Raw genomic sequence first — 15,379 nt, 5'->3', positions numbered from 1 at the left:
AATCACGAGGCCTTTGTTTCCAACCTTGTGTTAATCATGAGGCCTTTGTTTCCAACCTTGTGTAAATCACGAGGCCTTTGTTTCCAACCTTGTGTAAATCATTAGGCCTTTGTTTCCAACCTTGTGTAAATCACGAGGCCTTTGTTTCCAACCTTGTGTTAATCATGAGGCCTTTGTTTTCAACCCTGTGTTAATCATGAGGCCTTTGTTTCCAACCTTGTGTAAATCATTAGGCCTTTGTTTCCAACCTTGTGTAAATCACGAGGCCTTTGTTTCCAACCTTGTGTTAATCATTAGGCCTTTGTTTTCAACCCTGTGTTAATCATGAGGCCTTTGTTTCCAACCTTGTGTAAATCATTAGGCCTTTGTTTCCAACCTTGTGTAAATCATGAGGCCTTTGTTTCCAACCTTGTGTTAATCATTAGGCCTTTGTTTTCAACCCTGTGTTAATCATGAGGCCTTTGTTTCCAACCTTGTGTAAATCATGAGGCCTTTGTTTCCAACCTTGTGTTAATCATTAGGCCTTTGTTTTCAACCCTGTGTTAATCATGAGGCCTTTGTTTCCAACCTTGTGTAAATCATGAGGCCTTTGTTTCCAACCTTATGTAAATCCTGAGGCCTTTGTTTCCAACCTTATGTAAATCCTGAGGCCTTTGTTTCCAACCTTGTGTTAATCATGAGGCCTTTGTTTTCAACCTTGTGTTAATCATGAGGCCTTTGTTTCCAACCTTGTGTTAATCATGAGGCCTTTGTTTCCAACCTTGTGTAAATCATGAGGCCTTTGTTTCCAACCTTGTGTAAATCATGAGGCCTTTGTTTCCAACCTTGTGTTAATCATGAGGCCTTTGTTTCCAACCTTGTGTAAATCATGAGGCCTTTGTTTCCAACCTTGTGTTAATTATGAGGCCTTTGTTTTCAACCTTGTGTTAATCATGAGGCCTTTGTTTCCAACCTTGTGTTAATCATGAGGCCTTTGTTCCCAACCTTGTGTAAATCATGAGGCCTTTGTTTCCAACCTTGTGTTAATCACGAGGCCTTTGTTTTCAACCTTGTGTTAATCATGAGGCCTTTGTTTCTAACCTTGTGTAAATCATGAGGCCTTTGTTTCCAACCTTGTGTTAATCATGAGGCCTTTGTTTCCAACCTTGTGTAAATCATGAGGCCTTTGTTTCCAACCTTGTGTTAATTATGAGGCCTTTGTTTTCAACCTTGTGTTAATCATGAGGCCTTTGTTTCCAACCTTGTGTTAATCATGAGGCCTTTGTTCCCAACCTTGTGTAAATCATGAGGCCTTTGTTTCCAACCTTGTGTTAATCACGAGGCCTTTGTTTTCAACCTTGTGTTAATCATGAGGCCTTTGTTTCTAACCTTGTGTAAATCATGAGGCCTTTGTTTCCAACCTTGTGTTAATCATGAGGCCTTTGTTTTCAACCATGTGTTAATCATGAGGCCTTTGTTTCCAACCTTGTGTAAATCACGAGGCCTTTGTTTCTAACCTTGTGTTAATCATGAGGCCTTTTTTTCAACCATGTGTTAATCATGAGGCCTTTGTTTCCAACCTTGTGTAAATCATGAGGCCTTTGTTTCCAACCTTGTGTTAATCATGAAGCCTTTTTTTCAACCATGTGTTAATCATGAGGCCTTTGTTTCCAACCTTGTCCCTTTGTTTTCAACCTTGTGTTAATCATGAGGCCTTTGTTTTCAACCTTGTGTTAATCATGAGGCCTTTGTTTTCAACCTTGTGTTAATCATGAGGCCTTTGTTTTCAACCTTGTGTTAATCATGAGGCCTTTGTTTTCAACCTTGTCCCTTTGTTTTCAACCTTGTGTTAATCATGAGGCCTTTGTTTTCAACCTTGTCCCCTTGTTTTCAACCTTGTGTCAATCATGAGGCCTTTGTTTCCAACCTTGTGTAAATCATGAGGCCTTTGTTTCCAACCTTGAGTTAATCATGAGGCCTTTGTTTTCAACCTTAAACAGATGGAAGTACGTGGGTCTTTTTTTGGCATCATTATGAAACGTTTAAGCAATAGATTGCAGAGTTGTTGATGGGCCCTAATATGATAATTTGGTGTTCCCCAGGGTAGTGTTTTCGGCACATTAATTTTCATATCATACGATTATGTAGTTTGGTCTAGAAAACAAGCTTGATTGTTTTATATGCAGAAAGTGATACTCTCCTTGCATCAATTCTGACTTAAGAAGTCAGACATGCGATTGCTGAATTCTTTAAAGGAGATATCTGGTTAAAAGAAAGTATGGGGGGTGTGAAGCTTAACCCTTAAAAAGAAAACCTTAGTTTTATTGCATGTAGGTCACTGGCGTGGCCTCTCAACATCCCGGTTTTTTTTTCTCTTAATAATGCCTCTAATTATAGCCTGTACAATTCTACTGATCTTGATATATTTTAAAAGTTATCGTTTATAAAACATAGTTCGTCCGTTATTTAAGTATTTCTTTTCCTAGGTGAAGCCCGTTACTCTTAAGTAAGTATTAACCAGGGGTTAAGTACACAGAGAGAGAGAGAGAGAGAGAGAGAGAGAGAGAGAGAGAGAGAGAGAGAGAGAGAGAGAGAGAGAGAGAGAGAGAGAGAGAGAGAGAAAACTCGAATAGTTGGCTCCACTTTCTAAATCAAATACATCCAGTTACCGGCATTTGGACTTTACCAACGCTTGCAAATCTGGTTTCATCCTTACTCGAAATTACTCTTTTCTTTTGTAAGTTAGATAGATTAATTCTAGCGGTACTTGATTTTAATCTCATTTAATTATAATGGAAACTAAGCACACACACATACACATACACATGGAAACTAAACACACACACATACACATACACATAGGCTGTGGCGTAGTAAGTAGTCTGCTCACGGGTTGAAGAGAATGAAATAACCCAGGATGTGATAGGGGTAGGAGAGGCGAGTTGATGTGGGGCTCTTATTCACACACACACACACACACACACACACACACACACACACACATATATATATATATATATATATATATATATATATATATATATATATATATATATTTATATATGTGTGTGTGTGTGTGTTTGTGTGTGTGTGAATAAGCGCCCCAGAGACGAGTTGATGTGGGGCGCTTATTCACACACACACACACACACACACATATATATATATATATATATATATATATATATATATATATATATATGTGTGTGTGTGTGTGTGTGTGTGTGTGTGTGTGTGTGTGTGTGTGTGTGTGAATAAGCGCCCCTCATCAACTCGTCTCTGGGGCGCTTATTCACACACACACAAACACACACACACACACATATATAATATATATATATATATATATATATATATATATATATATATATATATATATATATATATATATATATATATATGTGTGTGTGTGTGTGTGTGTGTGTGTGTGTGTGAATAAGCGCCCCACATCAACTCGTCTCTGGGGCGCTTATTCACACACACACACACAAACACACACACACACACACACACACACACACACACACACACACACACACATATATATATATATATATATATATATATATATATATATATATATATATATATATATATATATATATATGTATGTGTGTGTGTGTGTGTGTAATAGCTTTACAAGCTTTCCATTATTGACGTACTTGTTTATCTTTAGAATGCAAATACTATACGACGTTCCCAAGAATGTTAATTGAAAAGCAGGCAGTAGATGTAAAAACGAAGTCTTTGGTATTGAATGGTGTTGGCAATATATTTTTGTTATAACCTAAATACTTATCAATGAATATAGTTGTTATGTTTTGAATTATTATTACTTTCACGTGAGTACCATCTTAAAATAGAAAATATAGAATTTGTAAAACAAAAATCTGGAAAACATAGAATGGCTGGAATTTGTAAAACATTTTCCAGTTAAATAATAACTGAATTTTATCTTGTGATGATATGAGATTAGCAGGAAAACGAATTGTTTTAGTCTTCATCTTCTTTTATTATGAAAATTAATTATACTAACATAGTATCACTCATTACTGCCTTTTCCAATGTTTTTTCTTGTATTATAATCAGGAATAATTTTTACAATAGCATTGATATATACATCTCGAAATTTAGAAAAAAAAAAATCTTATTGCTCCTTCCTGGGCGGAGTCTCCCTTCGTAGGGCATACACGAAATGTGAGCAGTGGAGAGATTTTTTTTATTTCATCATCAGGAATCATTTTTTTACAATAGCATTGATATATACATCTCGAAATTTAGAAAAAAAGATCTTATTGCCCCTGCCTGGGCGGAGTCTCCCTTCAATCCCTTGAGTCTCTTCGTACGGCATACAAAAAATGTGAGCACTGGAGAGCATGATCTCATTTAGTGATGTTATGGTTTCTGTGCCACCTTGCCGGGAGACTTGTCAACACGGTCCCTACTACAAACATAGTATCACTCTTTACTGCCTTTTTCGATGTTTTTTTTTTAATTATCAGGAATCATTTTTACAATAGCATTGATATATACATCTCGAAATTTAGAAAAAAAAATATCTTATTGCTCCTTCGTGGGCGGAGTCTCTCTTCGTACGGCATACAAGAAATGTGAGCAGTGGAGAGATTTTTTTTTATTTCATCATCAGGAATCATTTTTTTACAATAGCATTGATATATACATCTCGAAATTTAGAAAAAAAAGATCTTATTGCTCCTTCATGGGCGGAGTCTCCCTTGAGTCTCTTCGTACGGCATACAAAAAATGTGAGCAGTGGAGAGCATGATCTCATTTAGTGATGTTATGGTTTCTGTGCCACCTTGCCGGGAGACTTGTCAACACGGCCCCTACTACAATCAAGGTCTTGCTGTCTGTCCAGCAACTAGTCAGAGTGACCTACAATATTAACCCGGGACTAGTCTTGTCTGTGGTATGGTAGGAGTAAGAGTTGTGTCAGGAAAATGTCAGTGGCGAAAGTGATAAGCACTGCGCTGTCAGTGGTTGTGCTTCTTGTTGCCTTTTGGTATAGCAGAGAGAATGGAAACCGAATTCTCGAGGAACGTCTCCGACAAGTTCTAGATGCAATGCTCGAGGTACTTAAGTGATAAGGGCGTCTTAGTTAAATATTTACCGATAGCAGACTGTGGCACCGTAGCAGGACTACTTCCTCTAGTCATATAGGTGATAAGGTACTATTTGTGGCTGTGTGTGGCTTAAAGGACTTTTAAATTAAAAGTAGTAAAACAGAGAGATTGCTGCTTTCTTAACCCACTTCTGTTTTAAAACTTCATCTAATTTTGGTAGCGTAGTATTAGTTTTAACAAATCATTTACTTTCTGAATCAAAATGTGTGACATAACCCATTATGACTGAGGCAGTAACACAAACCAAGACTTTTATGGTATCCCAAGCAAGTAATCCTTTATAAGGGAAGATTAATGGTTAGCTTTGTCGAGTAACTTCGGTAGTCACTAGTCAGCATCGTGATAATTTGTTTAGTTATACCGTATTACGGGTAAATATTTAGGTATATACTGTATTTACCATATTACTGGCACTTGCATATCTTCCTAACTCCACCTTTTAATATTAAAAAAAGTTACTGGGGGGGGGGTTGTCAAGCCCTTCCCCCCTCCCACACGGATCCCAATTTACTTTAGCTGACTTAGGACATACGTTTATACTCATTGTTCATTAAAGTATATATAACAGGCAATAAAGTAGTACCATATACTGGTAAGCAGACATTTTTTTGTTGTTGTTATTTAATTGCTTAGCCAAGTTTCATTCCACAGAGTAACCAAAGTAAACATATTATTATTATTATTATTATTATTATTATTATTATTATTATTATTATTAGCCAAGCTACAACCCTAGTTGGAAAAGCAAGATGCTATAACCCCAAGGGCTCCAATAGGGGAAAATAGCCCACTGAGGAAAGGAAATAAGTCCTAAGTCTCGATTTCAAGGGTTTTTAACAGGAGGAAGAGGCCCTTGTTAAAAACTGCCATACTGAAATCAAGTTGACATTGTCTGAATGGCCTCCCATATCCCTGCTCTGGACCACATTGCCTGTATCCCGCAATTCCAAATTGACTGTTCTCCATTGCTATAACAACCCTACTTTGTACCAAAGTGCCCCAAGTTATGTGTTACTTAGCTTTTAAAGACAAACTTATGTGTCTTTGGAATATCAATTTTCACTATTCATATCCGACTTTGACATCAAAAGACTTTCATTTATGTTATGTATTTCATTGGAACTAATGATGAAATAGTATTTTTATTAAGAGTGGATTAGCACAATTAATAGCTTATTCAATCCATCTTTCATATGTCACTATTTATATCCGACTTTGACATCAAAAGACTTTCATTTATGTTATATATTTCATTGGACCTGATGATGAAATAGTATTTTTATCAAGAGAGGATTAGCACAATTAATAGCCTATTCAATCCAGCTTTCATATTTCACTATATATATCTGACTTTGACATCAAAAGACTTTCATTTATGTTTTTCATTGGACCTAATGATGAAATATTATTTTTATTAAGAGAGGATTAGCGCAATTAATAGCCTATTCAATCCATCTTCCATATTTCACTATTTATATCCGACTTTGACATCAAAAGACTTTCATTTATGTTATGTATTTCATTGGACCTAATGATGAAATAGTATTTTCATTAAGAGGGGATTAGCACAATTGATAGCCTATTCAATCCATCTTTCATATTTCACTATTCATATCCGACTTTGACTTCAAAAGACTTTCATTTATGTTATGTATTTCATTGGACCTAATGATGAAATAGTATTTTTATTAAGAGAGAGTTAGCACAATTGATAGCCTATTCAATCCATCTTTCATATTTCACTATTTATATCCAACTTTGACATCAAAAGACTTTCATTTATGTTATGCATTTCATTGGACCTAATGATGAAATAGTATTTTTATTAAGAGAGGATTAGCACAATTAATAGCCTATTCAATCCAGCTTTCATATTTCACTATTTATATCCGACTTTGACTTCAAAAGACTTTCATTTATGTTATGTATTTCATTGGACCTAATGATGAAATAGTATTTTTATTAAGAGAGGATTAGCACAATTAATAGCCTATTCAATCCAGCTTTCATATTTCACTATTTATATCCGACTTTGACATTCAAAGACTTTCATTTATGCGATGTATTTCATTGGACCTGATGATGAAGTAGTATTTTTATTAAGAGAGGATTAGCACAATTCAGAGCCTATTCAACCCATCTTTCATATACAAAATTGAAGTGATTTTTTTATGTCGTATAGAGAAAGAGGCCATGTACATTAATTTTCAAGATGAATCTTATAAGTTACACATAACCAAAGTAGCCTGCATGATAACAATGCATGCTGATGATTTTGTGTGCTATTATATTTGGTATATTTATATGTTTATTGTTGCATATCGCAATTGTTCTAGTATTTTTATTCATTAAATGGGTAGATTATACAACAGCAGCCATTCACTGACCAGACATAGAAATAATGGGGATTTATAAGAGAACCCCCCCCCCTCCCCTAGTAAGACGCATCAACATATGTAAGGTTAGGTGGTGATATTTTATGTTAGGCCACAAATATCTTTTATTTTGTAAAATGGTATTGTACATCCCCTTTTAAATGCCTGAACTGACCAGTGTGCTCAGATCTACAAACTCTATGTCTTATGTTTTTAAATATTTAACTTAGCCGGTGAATATATAATAGCTGCAACTCTGTTGCTCGACAGACAAAAAAACAGTAAAAACTCGCCAGCGATCGCTATACAGGTTGCGGGTGTGCCCACCAGCGCCAACTGTCGGCCAGATACCACTCTCTCGATGTAAACAAAGACTCAATTTCTTCTCTGTCGACGTGTCGACAAGGCGTACTTTTACTCGCTGTAGAACCTGGAGTTTTCTCAACATATTTGGTGAAGTACTTCATTTTGGTTTGAGCTTTCGCAGTGCAGGTGTTTTATCTTCATCTTAAATCTTGAACTCGTTTTGGATAGATTTAATTTTTGGTGACAAAGAGAGTATGGACTTTCTTTGACTTTTAAATGGCCGACCCTTCCCTGAGACGGAAGTGTGTTTAGGCTTTTAGTAATTATCTTATCACGTTATAAATTAATTATAGATTTTCCTCTATATATTTTATATCTCACCGCCTTTATTAGGCCTCTTCGATTAACTTTCCATTTATAATAAACATAAAAAATAAATTTTAATGTTTTGTTTATATGCGACCTTTCCTGAGAGTAGGCGGTCCTAACTTGGAAACCGAAGTTAAACAACGTTGAGCCCTTTCAATCGTAAATAGCTTTTAAGAGCTAATGATTTAAAACTTTTTAAATGAATATTTTTGATAAATATTTTATGAAAGAATTTCTTTGAATAGTCTTCGTACTGTTTTCAAAGATGAACTAACGTTTAGTTTATTTATGCTACGCAGTTTGCGCTCTATCGTTACGATAGAGAGAGAGAGTATCACGGTTTTACTTTGCAGAAAGAGTAAATCGATTCTGACGTTTTGTTCATTCTTCTTTCAAAGCTTAAATGTTATAAATTCTATTTTAAAGGAACTTTTTAATTGAAAAACCTTTCAGTTTTTTTCCTTTGGTCAAATAACATGTTTTTTTGACAAAACGTAATTGGGCTCTTCTCTTAGGTGCGAAATCAAGAGAGAAAGAGAGAGAGAGATAGAGACGGAGGGAGAGAGAGGAGAGAAAACATTCCGTTCAAGCGGGTAACGTTGTTCTCGAGTTACTCTCGTCCCTAGTCTCTGTACGGGGAGAAAGGATAAAACGTTTTTAGTTTTATTCTCGTCCCCAGGCAATGTACGGTGAGAGATTGAAAACGTAGTTTTGAATGAACTAGTGTTTATTCTCTTCCCCAACCACTGAATTTTTTTTTATCTTAAAAGATGTTTACTGTTTTTTTGCTGGTATTAATGTGCTTGCATTATACGACTGATTTCGCATTTACTACCTTTTGATGAGGGTAGAATTGCGTGCTTCAGGTAGAAATCAGTAAAAGTTTCGATTTCAGTGAAATAAGTGCAAAACAGAAAATCGTAGTGATAAAGTGATATTGCGCAAAGTGTTACAGTGTTGCGTCCGAGGGTTCGTCTGTTCGTGCCTGTCGTTCACCTAGTCCGGGACCTCTTGCAAGCTCCCAAGCCCAGGGGAGAAGTAATGTCGTACGACTTATGGGTTCGAGAGGCCTTGATCAGCGAACAGACGTTTCCCTCTATGGTATCAGGTGTATCTTACCAAGATCTCCCCTACCATAAGGCGAGAGAGACAATTTTCTCCTCGTCATCCGAAGGCTTTTCGCATAAGAAACCTGAAACAAGGTTTCGAGGCCCTTAAGCGAAAGTCAGTCCTTTCAGGACAGGTCCAGCGTCCTGGTTGCAGCCATTAGGACAGCTCTGACCCTATGCAGTCATCGGAAAACTGCTCGCCGCATAACAAAAGCGTAACACAGACTCCGAGAGTCTTTTTTGTTGGCAAAGTGTTGCGGTCACAGACGTTACCCTCGTCTCTTACCGCAACCATTTCAGTTGATCCTAAATGGGTTGTACGGCAAGACATGCAGAATAAGCTTGCCTCCCTTATGGAAGACTATTCTGCCGATTAGTCCATTGAGCCTAGCCGTTTATCTCATCGAGATCCTGGCTTTCAGCCAACCTAACGTTCCTTTGTGCGTCCTGTTGACGTTGGCGTAGCTAAGTCACGTCAGTCAGGTTGTTTAGAACCACACTCGATGCGGTCTCGTGTGGATTTTCAGCCACATTTGGACGTTAGGCCACTTGCTGATGCTCCTGTTGACGTTCAGGACGTTCGCTAACAATCGGAGTTGACTTGTTTTGACGCTGTGCGTCAACCTCCGCATTCTAGAGTTGTTTTGACTGCTCAGTCTAGGCAGTCAAAGCAGTCTCGAGTGGACGCTGTGCGTCCTCACGCACCTGTTGTTGTTGACAGTTCACAGACTGTCAAGCAGTTACATGACGTTGCGTCCTGGTCTCTCGCACCTGTTGTTGTTGACAGTTCACAGACTGTCAAGCAGTTACATGATGTTGCGTCCTGGTCCGCTACTAATGCACCAGTGCGTGTGGACTCTGCTTGTAAAGCATTGCCACCACGGTAGGTCTCTCCCTTGCTTGAGACTCAGCTATTATTGGACAAGGTTCCTTTAGATGAGGAAGTTGCTGTTCCCCCTCCTACTGATATTCCCTTGAGGACTCTGTCAGACGGAGAGGAGCCTAAAGCTGCTTAGCCCTCTATGGACTTTAATTAAATCATGCTGATTTTTAAGGATCTTTGTCCGGATCTTTTTGTAACTGCTGCTCCTCGTTCGCCTAAACGTCAGAGCTTACATTAGGCCTAGCTACTTCGAAGCCGTTGTTTATAAGCTAGTGCTCTCTCGCTCTCCTAGAGAGCTTTACGTTTGCTAGGCGACTGGTTTATCACCAGGAGGAGTTTGGGGGATACAGCCTTTGCTTTCCCTTCTTTTAAACTGGCTTATAGAGCGAGAGTCTGATATGACACGAGAGAAGTTCTCGGCTTGGGAGTTCCTGCCTCTGCCCAGATAGACTTCTCAAATCTCGTAGACTCTCCCTGGCGCCTGGCCAGGAGACGCTCCAAGATTTTACAGGTCAACTTCACAGCTGTTTTCGAGCCTTTTGAAGTTTTGCTGTACAATTATGTCATGCATAAACAAGGCTTTCAGGGATGGCTCCAATGATCTGACAGCCACGTTCTCTGCAGGGACAAGTCCCTCAGGGATGGCTCCATGATTTGGCAGCCATGTTCACTGCAGGAGTACGTAAGAGGCAAGTGCGCTCAATGTGTTCATTGTCAAGACAAACTTCACGATGAAGTCTACCAGGCTGTCTTGACAGCATTTATGGAAGGCGACTGGATGGTCTCTCTCGACCTTCAGGAGGCATACTTCCACATTCCTATACACCCGGATTCCCAACCGTTTCTGAGGTTTGTTCACAGGAATGTGGGGTACCAGTTTCGAGCTATCGGAGATCAGAGCCTCCCTGTACTTGGACGACTGGCTTCTCAGAGCCTCTTCCAGTCATCGCTGTCTGAAGGATCTCAATTGGACTCTAGATCTGGCCAAGGAATTGGGACTCCTAGTCAATTTGGAAAAGTCACAGCTGGTCCCATCCCAAACTATTCGGTATTTAGGGATGGAGATTCACAGTCAAGTTTTTCAGGCTTTTCCGTCGGCCCTCAGAATAGATCAAGCCCTGCTCTCCATCCAGAAGATGCTGAAGAAAGAACGCTGCTCAGTCAGGCTGTGGATGAGTCTGGTAGGGACACTATCATCCCTGGAGCAATTTGTCTCGCTAGGAAGGCTACACCTCCGTCCTCTTCAATTCCATCTGGCTTTTCACTGGAAAAAGGACAAGACGCTAGAGGCGGTCTCGATCCCGATTTCCGAAAAGATAAAGTCTTGTCTGACTTGGTGGAAGGACAATATCAGCCTACGAGAGGGTCTTCCCCTGGCAGTTCAGATACCCAACCACGTTCTCTTCTCGGACGCATCGGACTTGGGCTGGGGCGCGACGCTGGACGGTCGGGAATGCTCAGGTCTGTGGAACTCGAGTCAGAGGAGCATGCATATCAACAGCAAGGAGCTTTTGGCGGTTCATCTGGCCTTGATAAGCTTCGAGAATCTCCTTCGAGGCAAGGTGGTGGAGGTAAACTCGGACAACACCCCGGCCTTGGCGTACATTTACAAACAGGGAGGTACCCACTCACTGACTTTGTACGAGGTCGCAAGGGACCTGCTCATCTGGTCAAAAGATCGAGGCATCTCCCTAGTAACGAGGTTCATCCAGGGCGACTTGAACGTCCTAGCAGATTGTCTCAGTCGGAAAGGTCAAGTAATTCCAATCGAATGGACCCTCCACAAGGATGTGTGCAAGAGACTTTGGTCGACTTGGGGTCAACCCACCATAGATCTCTTTGCAACCTCGCTGACCAAGAGGCTTCCAATCTATTGCTCTCCAGTCCCGGACCCAGCAGCAATACATATAGATGCCTTCCTCCTAGATTGGTCACATCTGGATCTTTACGCATTCCCACCATTCAAGATTGTCAACAAGGTACTGCAGAAGTTCGCCTCTCACGAAGGGACAAGGTTGACGTTAGTTGCTCCCCTCTGGCCCGCGAGAGAATGGTTCACCGAGGTACTTCGATGGTTAGTAGACGTTCCCAGAAGTCTTCCTCTAAGAGTAGACCTTCTACGTCAGCCACACGTAAAGAAGGTACACCAAAGCCTCCACGCTCTTCGTCTGACTGCCTTCAGACTATCGAAAGACTCTCGAGAACTAGAGGCTTTTCGAAGGAGGCAGCCAGTGCGATTGCTAGAGCAAGGAGAGCTTCTACCATTAGAGTCTACCAATCGAAGTGGGAAGTCTTCCGAGACTGGTGCAAGTCAGTTTCTGTATCCTCGACCAGTACCTCTGTAGCCCAAATAGCTGATTTTCTCTTATACCTGAGAAAAGGACGATCCCTTTCAGCTCCCACTATCAAGGGCTACAGAAGCATGTTGGCATCGGTCTTCCGGCATAGAGGCTTAGATCTTTCCAACAATAAAGATCTGCAAGACCTCCTTAAGTCTTTCGAGACCACTAAGGAGCGTCGTTTGGCTACTCCTGGGTGGAATTTAGACGTGGTCCTAAGATTCCTCATGTCAGACAGGTTTGAGCCTTTACAGTCAGCCTCCCTGAAAGATCTCACTCTTAAGACTCTTTTCCTGGTATGCTTAGCCTCAGCTAAAAGAGTCAGTGAGATTCATGCCTTCAGCAAGAACATCGGATTTTCGTCAGAAAAGGCCACTTGTTCTCTGCAACTTGGTTTTCTAGCCAAAAATGAGCTACCTTCTCGTCCTTGGCCTAAATCTTTCGATATTCCCAGCTTATCGGAGATCGTAGGCAATGAACTAGAAAGAGTCTTATGCCCTGTTAGAGCTCTTAAGTTCTACTTAGCTCGTACTAAACCTTTACGAGGCCAATCTGAAGCGTTATGGTGTTCGGTTAAGAAACCATCCTTGCCTATGTCAAAGAATGCTTTGTCATGTTTTATCAGATTGTTAATACGAGAAGCTCATTCACACTTGAGTGAGGAAGACCGATCTTTGCTTAAGGTTAAGACGCACGAGGTTAGAGCTGTAGCAACTTCCGTGGCCTTTAAGCAAAATAGATCTCTGCAAAGTATCATGGACGCAACCTATTGGAGAAGCAAGTCAGTGTTCGCGTCATGTTACTTAAAAGATGTCCAGTCTCTTTACGAGAACTGCTACACACTGGGACCATTCGTAGCAGCGAGTGCAGTAGTGGGTGAGGGCTCAACCACTACAATTCCCTAATTCCATATCCTTTTAATCTGTCTCTTGAAATGTTTTAATGTTTTTATGGGTTGTCCGGAAGGCTAAGAAGCCTTTCGCATCCTGGTTGATTTGGCGGGTGGTCAAAGTCATTTCTTGAGAGCGCCCAGATTAGGGGTTTGATGAGGTCCTGTTGTATGGGTTGCAGCCCTTGATACTTCAGCTCCTGGGGGTCTGTCAGCATCCTAAGAGGATCGCGGGGCTCCGTAAGGAAGACGTACTTACAAGGCAGAGTAATCGTCTAAGTCGACTTCCTTACCAGGTACCTATTTATTTTGGTTTTTTATATTGATAACTGTCAAAATGAAATAAAAAACTCTTAGCTTATACGATGTAAACATATTTAACTGGTCTCTACCCACCACCCTGGGTGTGAATCAGCTATTATATATTCACCGGCTAAGTTAAATATTTAAAAATGATATTTTAATTATAAAATAAATTTTTGAATATACTTACCCGGTGAATATATAAATTAAACGACCCTCCCTTCCTCCCCAATAGAGACGCAGTGGGATGAGAAGAAATTGAGTCTTTGTTTACATCGAGAGAGTGGTATCTGGCCGACAGTTGGCGCTGGTGGGCACACCCGCAACCTGTATAGCGATCGCTGGCGAGTTTTTACTGTTTTTTTGTCTGTCGAGCAACAGAGTTGCAGCTATTATATATTCACCGGGTAAGTATATTAAAAAATTTATTTTATAATTAAAATATTATATTTCCTCAATATAAAACTATTTTTTATATATTCCTCTATGAAAACTTTGATATGTTCTAAGTTTTTCACATTACTTGTCATTATTGTAAAAGGAATGTTATAGTTTGCATGTAGATATTCAATATGAATAAATGTTGAAGGGTTATGAGCTAAGTATGAAGGGTCTTTTTTTAGCTCATCGTCTCTCCAACTTTCATAGTTAAATGTAGCCTATGATACAGTGGTATGGGTTACATGATGAATGGCTTTAACAAATTGGTGTGTTTTTGTTTGTGGACAGCTTCCTGGCCACACTTTTAATTGCAGAGTAATGAAATTTGTAGGGATTAACTGTTACTTTTAAAGCTGGAAATGATTAAATTTTGGAAGGTCAAAGTCAACATTCAAGGTCACAGTCAAGTAACGTCTAATTCACATAATCAGCCATGAGTTTGTACATCGTTGTCACAGAAACTTCAGACTTGGTTCATATTTGAGTGTATGAAAATCCACACCAATTAACCCTTTTACCCCCAGGCTATTTGGAACTTTCCAACCCTTAACCCCCAGGCATTTTTTTTTTCAAGCACTTTTTGCAAAATAATTTTTTTTAGATTGCTCTAACAGCCTTAAATTTCATCATAGAGAGGTCATGTTAATCTCATTCTTTTGGAAAAGGCCTGAAGTTTCTCATAAAGTTATCAAAAATATGCACAAAAAAATGTAAATAGCAGTTTTTTGCAAGGACGTACCAGTACGTCCATGGGGGTAAAGGGATGAGTTTTGTGAAATGTACCAGTACGTCCATTGGGGGTAAAAGGGTTAATATATGTTAGTCAAAGGTCAGGTTTGAGAAATAAGTTGCTGTGACGGCAGTCTGCACTCTACTGAGTGCCCGTCTAGTTCAGATTTTAATTTGGTCCCCTGTACTAGGTTACTGGATTGTAGTTGTGGTCTGAAAAAAATTGGGCCAAAGCTGTTGTTATTGTTAGATGATGGGTATGCTTTCGTCGCTGCCTCCATGGGCCTTTTAGTTGTGTGTACAGTATACAACTGGAACAAGTACTCTTTCCTGCCGTCTTAAGAAAAATCTGTCTCTAAAAAGACTGTCAAATGGTGGTAACTGTGATAGGAACAAGTTCAGAGGGAGAGAGGAGCACTCGTTTATAGAAGCAGTAGTGTAACAGATAATGAGGTGGCCCCAAAGAACGTAAATAAAAGGCATAGTAAGAACTTAACAAGATGGAATTCAGAA

At 39.5% G+C, this 15,379-nt stretch overlaps 1 protein-coding gene across 2 annotated transcripts in view; it reads left to right on the top strand.

Annotated features, from left to right (window-relative positions):
- The first annotated feature begins 4,785 nt into the window (after positions 1 to 4,785).
- The window catches only part of LOC137657861 (ADP-dependent glucokinase-like), a 76,887-nt gene continuing 66,293 nt past the window's right edge, over positions 4,786 to 15,379 (top strand). The window contains exon 1 of one of the 2 annotated variants that reach the window (XM_068392460.1): positions 4,786 to 5,072. In XM_068392460.1, coding sequence (XP_068248561.1) covers positions 4,941 to 5,072 — 132 coding nt within the window. In that variant the 5' untranslated portion in view covers positions 4,786 to 4,940. Of the gene's footprint in view, positions 5,169 to 15,379 lie in introns of both variants that reach the window. The other variant, XM_068392461.1, reaches the window with a different exon arrangement.

The sequence above is a fragment of the Palaemon carinicauda genome, chromosome 18 (assembly GCF_036898095.1).
Source record: "Palaemon carinicauda isolate YSFRI2023 chromosome 18, ASM3689809v2, whole genome shotgun sequence".
NCBI classification, from domain to species: domain Eukaryota; kingdom Metazoa; phylum Arthropoda; class Malacostraca; order Decapoda; family Palaemonidae; genus Palaemon; species Palaemon carinicauda.
The sequence above is the reverse complement of the archived record's forward strand: the minus strand, read 5'-3'. Positions and strand labels throughout refer to the sequence as shown.